Source organism: Podarcis melisellensis (assembly GCF_964234715.1).
Source record: "Podarcis melisellensis genome assembly, chromosome: 9".
NCBI classification, from domain to species: Eukaryota; Metazoa; Chordata; class Lepidosauria; order Squamata; family Lacertidae; genus Podarcis; species Podarcis melisellensis.
In genome coordinates this window covers 17,649,026-17,662,361 of record NC_138541.1, presented here as the reverse complement: position 1 = coordinate 17,662,361, position 13,336 = coordinate 17,649,026, and the positions used below count along the sequence as shown (strand labels likewise).

The 13,336-nt window shown below is 40.6% G+C and overlaps 1 protein-coding gene across 7 annotated transcripts in view; it reads right to left on the bottom strand.

Annotated features, from left to right (window-relative positions):
• Window positions 1-13,336, bottom strand: part of GRID2 (glutamate ionotropic receptor delta type subunit 2) — a 792,384-nt gene that overhangs the window by 260,532 nt on the left and 518,516 nt on the right. For all 7 annotated transcript variants that reach the window (XR_014171606.1, XR_014171607.1, XM_081924868.1 and 4 more), the window contains exon 8: window positions 12,229-12,348. Coding sequence is in view for 5 of the 7 variants with exons in the window: in XM_081924868.1 (XP_081780994.1) it covers window positions 12,229-12,348 (120 nt within the window). In the remaining 2 variants the exon portion in view is untranslated. The remainder of the gene's footprint in view (window positions 1-12,228; window positions 12,349-13,336) is intronic.

Genomic DNA, 13,336 nt, shown 5'->3' with positions numbered 1-13,336 from the left:
GGTCAGTCTTTCAAAGAAGCTGAGTACAGCTGGCTTAAATTGGTTCTGTTATTTCTTTCTGCCAATGTCATGCTGACTATAATAAAAGGCCAGAAGATGCCTGAGTTTCACTTTCTATCTCTTTTCCTTCTGGTGTGGTGTTCTGTACATAGTCTGCTTAGAGTTGAGGTTTTAGTCTTATTGTAAGTTATTGCAAGTTTAAGTTAAGTCTGCTGCAACTGGATTTCTTATGGACAGTGCCAGTCCTGAATGTATTGGATTTGTGACCATTACGCTTATTTGCCTTTAGTAGCAGCAAAGCTTTGCTGGATGAAATATTAATTGCCTCTGGTTTATCTTTTGGGAACCCTGCAACGTGTTTAAGTATTAACTCTGCTAACTATACGTTGGAATCTGCTCTGGATCAGTTTGAGTAGAATTCACGACGTAACTAACCCCTTTGCAGCCTCAAGAGGCGCACAGGGAACATTTGCGTGATACAGCTACACACTGCAGCCAACACACTAACGTGTCATGACACAGAGTTTGGAAAGCTCTGCTCTAGGTACTCATTGTGACCTGTGGGTCACCAATCATACACAGAATGAAGGAATTCTAAAGGGAGCTGGATTAGGAAGAATGTAAGTAATTTTAATTGTATGGAGAGGTCCTATCACCACAAGTTAGGCCTCATATTACATGCAGCCATCACCACTTTGAAATCCAGACAGGAGGTTACGGTAGTTCAGAGCATAGGGCTGAAAGCTACAATTGGCTGTCTTTCTGCAGAGGTGTAGTATTGGGAAGGGTTGTAGCTCTGAGATAAGAACATCTGCTTTCCCTGGTTCAATGCTCTGCATCTCCAGGTAGGGCTGGCGTAAACTCCTTCCTGAAATCCTGGATTGCTGTTGCCAGTCAGTGTAGGAAATATTGAATTAGATGGACCAATGATCTAACTCAGTATAAGCTCCTTATCTTCCCAGGTGCTCCTCAGTAAGCAAGCTGTCATTTCTACATGTTTCTGAATCCTGAATCCATGCCTGAATTCACCTTTAAATTTCTGCTTTGATATTCCAACTTTCTTAGGATGGGGCTAAGGACATGAAATTATCCTGTGTTGTTATCACCAAAAAGATTGCATGTAAAGGCTGGATGGTGAGGTTCATGCCACGTGCAAGATCACATCTAGTTCAGCCTTTCAGTTTTCTTCCCACCAAAGCAAATGTCTATATTCCTGGTCAACTAAATTTCCTGGATGGGCACTTTGGCCAGGATGTGGGGGTACTGAACCGCAGACAAAATGACAACTTCTCCAAATGGCCTGCTAGATTGGCATTTGGTGGGGCATTTCACTTAAGGGGTGTCACTTGCTGACCCCCTAATTCAGCTTTTATAAAACAGAGAAATGTATAAGCATTTGCCTAGTGAAATCACAGAAGCTGGGGAGTGGCAGAGATGCCTTTTATCTTGAGCATCTCAAAGAAAGAGAAGGCAATGACAGCAAGGAAGGATGCAGAGTTAACTATCAGTGATATATTTGTGGAAGTATGAAAATACAAGGGAGCAGAAGGAATGGATTGTGGTGGAGGACAAAGGTGGAAAACACGCAAAAAAGAATTTGAAAAGGGGCCATAGAGATTATATATATCAATATTATCAAAAGTGGAGTTAGCAGATGAAAGAGCACAGATGAAGAAGTAAGATTTACTGGGGTGATTCTTGAAAGTGGATTAATCACAGCAAGCCTGGGGAAAATATTGCTAAGAGGATGAGGAGATTTTCCATCACTTGGCAGCCTTCAGTTCAAGGCTGGAGCCCTTCTAAAAGACATAGTTCAGTCAGCATACAGGTTAATGTATTTAATATAATGATACCTGGAGAAAATCTATTGCCCCAATGGTTCCTTTTAGCTTTTAAATTTGCTTTTTTTTTATTTTGGACTGCAACTCCCAAATGCCTCAGCCAGAAAAGGAATGAAAACATTTAATTTGTCATGAACTGTGGTTCAGGATGGACTAGATTTAGCTACTAGTCTTGCATGAAAAAGCATTCTCTATAATTCAAAAGCTTAAGCCATACTGAGCCATGCACCTTCTGGATTAAATCAACATACAAGGGAGGGGGAAATGTGTGGATGAGTGTGCTAACTTCACCTCCAGCATCACTGTCCACATTGCTCTGCACAAGTTGCAAGTCTGCACAGGAAGCCTGCCATACACTTATAGCCTCCCTTCAAGATAGAGGACCCCGATGGTGCAAAATTAGAGCATGCTGCATCCATACATTCCCATCCTACATGTTGATCTACCTTAGAAAGGTGAACACTTGAACAGATGGAGGGCTTAATTGCCACCCTATCCAGTAAATGGTGTCATGTCAACCATTTTGGATTTCTATCTCCTTTGGTTTGCCATTCTTCAGAAAGAAACCAGCAGCCAGAATTTCTGCAACAAAGCAGGGGCAGAGGCTTGTTTGATGAAGGTGCCCTATGCTTGTGACTTACCTAATGGATGCAGTAGGAGACAGCCATTTTAATTTCCCATAATTCCCTGGGGAAACACAGGGATACTATGGGAAAATCAAAATGGCCTACTAAGGTCCTGGCATTTCTGGGGGTGTTGGATGTATAGCCACGAGTTCTGGAGGGTCTGGTTGGATCAGGACAAGGGGTTTAAGGAACTCAGAAGGTGCCAGCTGACACTTCTGGTGGGTCACAGTGAGCTATGCCAAAGCCCTGAGAAACATTAAAGAGAGATGTTGAGGGTGAGGAGTCTGATCCCATGGAGGGAAACAGAGGGATGTCACCCCACTGCCCCATGCCTATCTCACCCATGGTTTCAACTCCAAGCTCTGGCATCACTGTTAGTAATTTTCATTCTCCGTTGCTGTTGGATCTTGTGATCCACACTGTTTACATTCCATACTTCTGGAAGTTTGAGAATGGAAGCTTAGACACTGAACTTCCATCCTAAGTGCTGCATTTTAAATTGCATTTTAACCTGTATTTTAAATTGGTTCCCCCCCCCATTATATTTTTACTGTAATTTTACTGGTGTTAGTCACCCTGAGTCCACCTCTGGCCAGGGAGGGCAGGGTATAAATAAAATTTTATTTTTCTTTTGTTTTGCGGCTTTTTGTTCTGTTTCCCGGACAGACAGGATGTTTGTGTGAGCTGCTCCTCGCACTGTTGCTATTTTCTTTATTATGATTTGCTTTGATTTGATGTAAAGCAATAAAAAAAAGCGATGCTACATACAGTGGTACCTCAGGTTAAGAACTTCATTCATTCTGGAGGTCTGTTCATAACCTGAAACTGTTCTTAATCTGAGGTACCACTTTAGCTAATGGGGCCTGCTGCTGCCGCTGCACGATTTCTGGTCTCCTCCTGAAGCAAAGTTCTTAACCCGAGGTACTATTTCTGGGTTAGCAGAGTCTGTAACCTGAAGCGCCTGTTGTTGGAATTCTGCCACGGTCAGAGGAATGTGCCACAGCGCAGGCACCGGCAGATATTCCTTGGCGACCTCCCCGCTGCTACACTGCTGATAAGCAGCCAAGGTCTCGGCGATTCTTCCCAGAAGTGTGAGAGGAACACACCGTTCTTCCTCTCTCCCCTTTGGTGTCCCCAGGGAGGGGAAAGAAGCAGACAGAAACCTATTTACATCTTTTATTTCTGTCTTTCATATCAGTACAGAGAAAACATGTCTGCACTCCTTAGCAGTTAGAATAAACTCCACCCATGTACTTCCAGTACGGGTCATATGACACACACTGAGCTAACATCCAGTGCTCAGTACAGAATGGACTGCCCCTTTGTTCCCATGGCAACAGTCACAAACATCCTGTCTGGCTTTCCAGCCACAAGCAGCTGCCTGAGCTGCTAGAGCCTTTGCTTGCAGCAGCTTTGGTGCTTTATAATAACACCTGTAACCTGAAGCATCTGTAACCTGAGGTACCACTGTACTTCCGCAGCCAAGCTTTTGTTTACTGTGCTATTTCTGTGCTCATATGAGCAGATATGAGTCACTGAGACACAGGACTGTTGCCGAATGCTTCATAAGAGTCCTGTTACCAGAGGGAGTGGCTCCACTAATCACCTCCACTGGATCCTTTGCCTCTGCCAGCTTTTGCCAACAAGCCTCCGCCCATCAAGGAGACAGCCATTACCCAGCCTGATTCCAAGCCAATGCTGTCAACTCTTCCATCACCCAGGACACAGATACACCAGTGCTGGTGTGAACATGCCACTCATGCCCAGCCCACCATGAGTAGTTCCCACTTACTTGCTCAGCCAGTGATGCATCCCACTTACCCCACTGAAATCATACCCACCCCACACCTTTATAATGGGAGCCCAAGGGCCTGCCAATCATTGGATCAACATATTAGCTTTCTTCATCCAGTATCAGCCAGGACAGCTACTGCTCCTTGAGAGAAGTCTTAAATATTAATTTATCTGATATATCTGATGACATGATTAAGTCTGTGTGTTGCACACTAGAGTATTGCTGCACAAATGAAGTCTACATATCACCAACCACAGACAGCAAAGTATTAGTGCATATTTGACTCCCAGTTCATGTGAAATGTCCCCCACGTCTCATACTGTACTGTCATTCTATCCCCAAAACTCAGTTTTCCAGTCAGATTAAAATCAACTGACTTAAAGTACTGTGATAGAAATGAAATGCTGGCTCCTTACACTTAATTTGACTTCATTCCAATATCACTCACCAAATTGTCACACATGCTCTGACAATGACAGTTGAGTGTCTTACTTTCCACTGGGAAGATGGGTAAGTGTGTTCTTCATTCACTCTTTATCTGAAGAAGAGATGCCATGAAAATCCAGCTAACATCAGTGCCCACATAAATGAGTCAATATACATTCCACTACCAACTCTCAGGCTCTCGGTTATTGTAAATTTAGCAATCCTCCTATTATTTGCAGATGGTATCTGTTCTGTCTCCAATAATAAACATTTCCAGTTCTGTGCCACATTTCCCTCTGGAACAAATGCAAATATGACAACAGTCAAATGGTACACTCCATCAGTCAGTTCAGTAGGCGTCACACAAAAACCATGGCCCTATATTAAATGATATATTCCCACAATCCAACTCACTTGCATGGAAGAGACTGAGAGAGCATATGCCCTGGATTATTATCTCTGCATATCTATGATGGGTCACCACACTGTGCTGAAATGTTCAAATAACATGGGTGGGTAGGTGGATCAAATACATAGGGACCATAACTGAATATTAAGACCCCATTCTGAGCTATCAGAGGTGGGACTGGCACACTGGGTGGGTCAGGAAAGTAGGTGCCAATCAATCACTTCCATATGATTGGGCCAAATCAGGGCAAGGTAATGTACAATCCAGCTGAGTCTATGCCAGGTGAAAACATTCCTCTTCAGCCAGGCCTTTGGCTGATTATCACCCTGTACCCTTTTAAATGTGTTTCTGAGAGGTAGTGGGGGTATGGGGGACTTACTGGTTTGTTCTTGTTTTTGTTATATTATGCATTTTGTGTTTTTTTATCTTGTATTGATATGTTGTGAAGCACTCTGAGATCTACAGATGAAGTGTGTCAAACAAATTGTTATAATAATAATAATAATTAATAACAACCTGAAAGCATTAGAATTAATCTTTTGTTTTGTTATACAAGACAGACTCATAATTTCATATGTATGGATGTCATATAAAAGTATGCATTTCTGTATTCACAAAAGTAAAGCTCTTTTGCTGATAGAAGACATATATGAAGACATGTTAATAAAATCTGTTGTATCCAAGTTCAGTAATGAGGTTACTGTGATCAAAGACCAGCCAATGTGGCACCTGCTGAGCGCCATATGTCTCCAAAAATAGTGACAATATTCCCCTTGTTTAATCACCAATGCTTTGATTCTGTTGAAAGAGTCAACAGTACCACTTTTCCCTTTCTTCATGAGTGTTTACTGCTTGTTCCTAAAAGCTTTTTTTATATAACTCACTTCCATTTGTACAGTAGGAGAATTGACTACCAATCAATTACAGCACTAAAGCACTTTAACAGGGCTTAATGAAGTGTCCTCAATCAGCAAGGAGCGTGATAATCTCAGAGCCACTTTAGTTCATTCAACAACGTAATCCCTGATCCAAAAGTCTTTACACAAAGAACAATGACAGAACATGTCTTTTAAGGATTGGCAAGCAAGGTCAAGTAAGAGTGGCAATAATAGGTCCATGGTTCTCAAACCGTGAAGTGTATGTCCTTAAGTAGCTACAAGGACATTCTTGCAGTATTCCCAGAAATTGCTATGAACCCTAAGATTGCCTCTGTTGCTTGACCTTGGACATTTCTTGGTACGTTTTGGAGTTTCAATGTCTGTGAATCTTTGGTGGTGTGGTGAACTTTGCTGTATTCATTTTATCTTCTGCTGCTGATTTTATACTATAGTAGATTGCTGTTCACTTTAAAACACAATTAAAATTCATAAATTAAAAAACCATGTTCCTGAGAAGCAATGACAACGGGGGGAAGGGGGGAAGAGACACACAACCATCGTTTTTATCACCCAAAGACTTGAGCAAAAAGATATATTTTGTTATTAACTTGTCAAATACTCAGTAGTTCTTACATAGAGCACTGAACTGTGTCTTACGGAGATGTCCCCCCCCTTGAAGCATGATAGTAGCCAAATTTCACACCCTTTAGTTACGTTCTTTCCCTACATCTCATGTGGGAAATCTAGATTAAAATCCCCACGGAACTTTGTGACTTCCAAGCCCATTCACCCCATTATTGCAATAATTCATATGATAAGCAATTAAGCCCTCTATTCCAAAGAGTGCTTAAGATATGATGTGTTTTACGTACTGATGCACAACAGTTTAAGAAGCTAGTTCTCTACATTCTGTGAGACCCTGACATGACCACAGAGCAGAACCTAGGGTGGGGCTAGGCAAATGAAAGGGTAGGGCTATTCACATTGAATCAGGCTTGACTCTTCATGTCACCAAGGGCAAGGAGCAAGATTAGTCCCTGCCTTAGTGATGCATTCTTTTAATTTTCCCATGTGGATGCCACCCCCACCCCCTTGAAAAGGTAAAATGATGTATTTGAGGATATTATTGAAGTTAGGGCAAAACCCTCCCCCAGTTTAGCACTGATAGTGATTAGCGTTTTCCTAGCAAATTACACACACACACACACACACACACACACACACACACACAAATACTGTAATGGGAGACTACAGCTTGGACACATCCATGCAGCGTCTGGTTTATGAGAGTAGGAATGCTGAAAGAAACATGAATGGTTTCTCTCCCTCCTCTCCCGGTACATTTATTTTATCTCCCTTTCCTCTTGTTTTTTTTTTCTGCAGTGCCGCTAGCATACAAAAGGGTTACTCCTGAGGGTCACCCGCTTTGTTGCCGTTGTTCCTTTGTTTGTGGGTCTTGTTAGTCTTGTTATTTAGAAGCATAATAGTTTGTATTTCAGTAGTACGGAACTGGGTGGGTGAGAGCACGCCACTCCAAAAAGTAAATGTCAAAAAATACATACCAACCAAATGTCAAATGCCAACCAAACAGATGTCAAAACACTATGGCATTCTCCATTCAAGCATTTGTTACTGCATAAACTCTCACCATTATATATCGAAAAGGCGAGTCAGAATCCCTCTGCAGCTCATGCTGAAACACGCAAAAGCCATTTGGCAAAGGCTGAGCCATGAACTGGCAATGATGAGCTCCTTGCATTCCAAGTACCTGCCATAGGCAGCCTATTGTGTAGGAACAATCTGCTACCTGTGGGAAGCCTGGTTAGAATGATAGTAGAGGATGATGTGTTTCACAGCTCCTGCATGACACACTGAGTGCCTTGGGAACAATAGGATGTGAACATGATCATGCCTTCATTTGGCACTGGTTTGCAATCTCAGCATGTGTTTGAGAAGCTTCACGATTTTGTTTTCCACATCAAAATCCCCCCGGAAACCAATACATGGCCATTTCACCATACGCCTCCCCAAGTGGATGTGGGAATTGGCTCTCAAGAAAAATGGTTGATATTTGATAATAAAAACAACAAGACAAATGGAATGGTTCTGTACTCCACCCCTAAACTAATGCTTTTTTGATGCTTATCCTTTGGGAGAACTATATATCATGTGTGGCACTAGTTGGCCTGATTCCATCTTCAGCCACTCATGTGGAATGTGGGTACAGGAAATGCACAATGAGATGAGAATAAATGATTCTGCCTGTCAAAGGAAGAGAATGCAACATGGAAATATATGCCACTCTGCATCATTGATATGTTGGGGGAAAGAATGTCAGAGAGTATGGGATATGATACTGGTCATTTTGCTTACTTTTGTAGTGACAGCTGCAGAAAATGATACACACCAGTTCTGTAAGATCCACAATGTGGTATTAAACTGCGATCTCCCCCAAACATGGCACAAACACCACTGTGACCGACCACATCTTAAATAAGGACTCTGTCTTGGGAAAGATACTATTTTTCTGCATTATATAAAGTAAAAATGATAGTGATCTAATCCACTGGTGGATGAACAAGACTGTAGAACAGATTTCACAAAATATGTAAATAAATATATAAAAAGTCTAAATAAAAGTGATAGATATATGCTCAAAAGTATTGGTACAAAATCATAAGAGCATGGTTTCTAACATATAAAAATACACACTTAATTTATATATACCTATATTTCTTGTAAAATGTCTGTCTGGGTTTAGTGTACAGCTATATGAATTTGTGTACTGGTGTATTTTATTATTATGTCCAAAATTCTTTCCTTATCCCCATGACACTATATATCAGACTTTAAGCAATGGAGTATACACTGCTTCTAAAATATGAAAACTGACAATTGTGATTAAGAACCTCAAAACATTGACTAAACAATGTTGTCCAAGATAAATTTGTGCTTTGAAACATAAGGCACATTTTTTTCAGGCATGTGGAGGCCAATTCACAGGTGCAAGCTCATCACTCACTGAATTCTGTTTCATTAATAAATTAAATAAATTAATAAACTAGGAGTATAAAGTGACAGTAATAAACATGTGATGACAATTACATCCAAAGGAATGTTGAAAAATGTGGTATTATGGGGAAAGGATATTGTTATGAGCATTTCAGAAAGTCCCAGCTTTCTATTTGTGCATGGGGTCTTTCATCCTTTCCTCTAAAGGAAAAAACAACATCCTTCCTCTAATGGAAGAACTTGCTCTCTTCAATAATCTGTTGCAGTGTTATTTGACCTCTTCAACTCCCACATAGGACTGAAATAATTGGTAGAGGCAGATGATGGAGAGGTTACAGCAGTGGTGAGATTCCAGCTATGATATGACTGTTAACTAATTTACAACATTGGATATATTATATCTGATATCTTGGAAGATATAGAAGTTTATCTGCGACCATTAATATCTAATGATGCTAAAGAAATCATTTAGGGAAGTTTTAATGTTTGAAGTTTTATTCTGTTTTTAGTCCTCTGTTGGGAGCCGCCCAGAGTGGCTGGGGAAACCCAGCTATATGGGCAGGGTATAAATAAAATAATAACAGTAATAATAGTAATAGTAATAGTAATTCCAAATGATAATTGTGTATTGATGTGGTTTCATTAAAGATGAGAAGTCTCATAACTTTTGCATTGTTTCTAAATGACTGCACATATAATAGGAAATCGTGAGTTTGTTGAAACTCAAACTATTATATTAATACATAAAAGAGCATTATATTGGTCTTCAGCTATAATTTATTATTTCCACGTCAATTTCTAGGAAGGCCCTAATTTATCATATCAGAGAACGTAAACTCATAAAGGGAACAAATGCTATTAGCCTTACCCACACTCTTGAAAGATAACACAAACACCCCAATTTGCAAGGTCTGCTTTGGAAGTTCTGCAGAAACTTCATGTATGAAGTATGCAGGGATTCATACTTCCTCTTCCCATGCTTCTGTGCCCTTACATTAGGGAAGTGCACAGGTCCCAAACTTGAATGCTGGAACACAGGAAGATTACACCACTGGCCTACTGATGACTACACTGACAGACAGCAGCTTTCCGAAATTTCACGAGGGTTTCTCCCAGCCCTACCTGCAAAGCAGTTATTTTACCACTGAACTATGGCATGCAAATAAACCCAAAATGTAAGGAAAAGAAAGCATGAATCACTTATGCCACTTCTTTCACTGCTTTTAGATAACATGCCAAAGAGTCCTCTTATTTTCAATTGGTGACATTTAAAATACAACAAACAACTATAGCAACTTGACTTTTCAGGATTTGTTTGTTAAGAGAAGGCAGTGCACAGAGACCTCTGAGCCAGAGCTTTATCTACATTTTGTTTTCCTTTTTAAAAGGGCTAAAAACAAAAAGATGCCACAAAATATGATGTGACCAAAATTAATTTTAAAAGTCAGCAGTTGGACCTACAGAGAAACAACAAGAAGTAGTATTTCAAGGCTGCAGGGATATTTCTCTTTCAGCATTTCCCCCCTCTTTTTTTCTATTTTCCCCCTGCCATGGCATGAAAATAGATTAATGATGTACAGCAGAGTTCTATTGACTTTGCCATCACCCCAGGCCACATTCCCATTTCTATGTATTCCAAAAATAAAACATGTAGTGTGACCACACTTGAATGAGAAACGATACTGTTGCACATCATGCAAAGAAATCCCACTGTTTTTAATAATCATTTTTCAGCTTGGCTATTACTAGCTTTGGCTTGCTGGATAGGGATGGCTCCAAGAAAGAACATGTAATCAGTCTTTCTTTGACCTAGGAAGATAATGTGTGTCTAGACATTCTGCACTACCTCAGATCACTCTGGAAAAATAGCTGCTAAAGATGAAAACACTAATATCATCTCAACAGGAGTTTCCCCTCTATAATCTTTCATACCATCTTAACTAACCTTAAGGTACATTCGGTTTGTCCTTTGTAGTATAATAGAAAAACTTGGGAAAAAATGTAAAGCTAAGTTGTTCCTTTCAAGACTGAAGCAATGTGTGTCTTTGGGCAGGGGTAAGCCTAAATTTCAGGCTCCTGTTAAATCATTCCCCTAATGTTCATTCTATTAGAGTCATTTCTAGAAATGCTATCATTTATTCATAAGAAAATGGGAGGCTGTCATACTAGAATACAGTGGTACCTTGGGTTAAGAACTTAATTCGTTCTGGAGGTCTGTTCTTAACCTGAAACTGTTCTTAACCTGATGTATGACTTTAGCTAATGGGGCCTCCCGCTGCCGCCACACGATTTCTGTTCTCATCCTGAGGCAAAGTTCTTAACCCGAGGTACTATTTCTGGGTTAGCGGAGTCTGTAACCTGAAGTGTCTGTAACCCGAAGTACCACTGTACATAATTTTGAGAGGATTTTTTGTGTTGTCAACTTTTAAAAATATAAGCATCTCATCACTAGCAAACCACCAAGATATTGCTGCATGTATTTCAATGCAGAACCGACTAGACTGAAAATGCTGTTATAGAACAGCAACCTTCATGCACGGGTGAAGCTGACCTAGGAATGTGTGGAGATGCCCTGAAACATTTTGGTAAGCTTACTAATACCCTTTTTGATTCCCTTGAAATCCCTTGGATGTTTTGCTTAAGTGGGCACCTTTGAATTCACCACAACATTTTGCTTTCAGTGAAGCTAAGTGCCTAACATAAAATCAGACCCTTTTGTAGCCCTGCCCCCCCCCAGATAATCTGGGATTACAACCTATCTGTCCCAGACAGCATGGCCAATGGTCAGGGATGGCGAGAATTGCATCTAAAGAGCCACAGGTTCCATACCCTAGCTTTAGTCAAATAACTCCAAAATGCTATTTGAAAATCAGAATGTAATTTATATCTATATCTCCATCCATACAATATCACTTGTATACAATATCACCTGCATTATCACTTACATGGCGGGGGGGGGGCTGGATTCAACCAAGTTTTTGCACTAGCAGAAGTCAGTGCAATGAGTCCCACCCTGCCCCGGTGCCCTCAACAAATCTGCTTGAATGGGTTAAGAGTACCCTCCAGAACTGTACAGGGTGGGAATCATTCTTTCTTGAAAGCAGAAGTGTTGACAGAATGATCTCCTTAGTGCTAAATTGAATTAATAGTAGGTTACGCATTCTTCTTTAAAGAATATTAAACTTTTTCAACACAAAAAGAAACCACACAGACAAGTAAGAATTAGGAAATCTATTCTCACCTTGCGGATGCCTCTGCTAAGTTCTTCTCCATAGTTGGTACCCAAGATTTCAAAAAGGACATTAGGATTCCCACCATTTTCTGCAAATTCCAGTTCTCCTGTTAAGCCGTTCACTCCTCCCTGGGTGCACAAAAAAGGATGAGCATAAAATTCAGACATAGCCATGTATTAATTTCTGCAAAATAAGTTTGCAGTGATTGCAAATGTGAAAAAGTTTAAAATGGCAAATTTTAGCCACCCAGTTCACAATATTGTTGCTCCTCCCTTTATGTATGCATGAACATTTTAAAGCTCAGAATTGGAGTAAGATATTATTAGTCATATTTAGCAAAATTAAAACCTACTATTAATTCATTTGTAAAAGTAGCAGCTCAGATAATGCCAGGTTTTACAAAGGTGAAGGTTGCTTGAGGAAAGCAAAGCATTTTGCAAATCCTAACCATATCTGCTCAGAAGTCATTCCTATTGAATTCAGTGGGGTTTATTCCTCCCAGGTAAGCATGGTTTGGGGCACAGCCTCACAATCTTTACTCTGGGCAATGCAAATGTTTCTAAGTGGAAAGTCAGATTTGGCAGAATTAGGGCGTGACATTTTCTGGTAGATCTTTCTTCTCATTGCTAATGCCAACAGAACCAGTAATGCAAACAGTAGCTTGGTCACTTCAAAACAATGCCTTCAAATTAGCCATTCCTCCAGGCAGCTGGGCCTGTCTTCATTAAAAACTAGAAAGGAAAAGAAAGGCAGTGCCATCAAACCACATCTTCGTGGAATCTTGGACTGTGGATCCCAAGGTAGACTTGCATTCCAATCTGTACCTGGGCTTGATCAGTGTGGCTCAGGCAAGACCACTTTGAAACCTGAATTCAGTCGAACCCATTCCACTCCGAACCCTAGGCTTAAACCTGTCCATGCAGACCTCCCAGGACTCATTCTGTTATATCAAACATGGCAGAGCCAACTGTTGAAGCTTTAACTGACTGTATCACTTGAGAATGCTGATGGGGGAACCACATGCTTGAATGCTTCCCCACACATATAGAAAACTAGTACATCACAGACAAGACTAGGTTAGAGCCCTTCTCCCTGATGCACTAGCTCTCCACATGT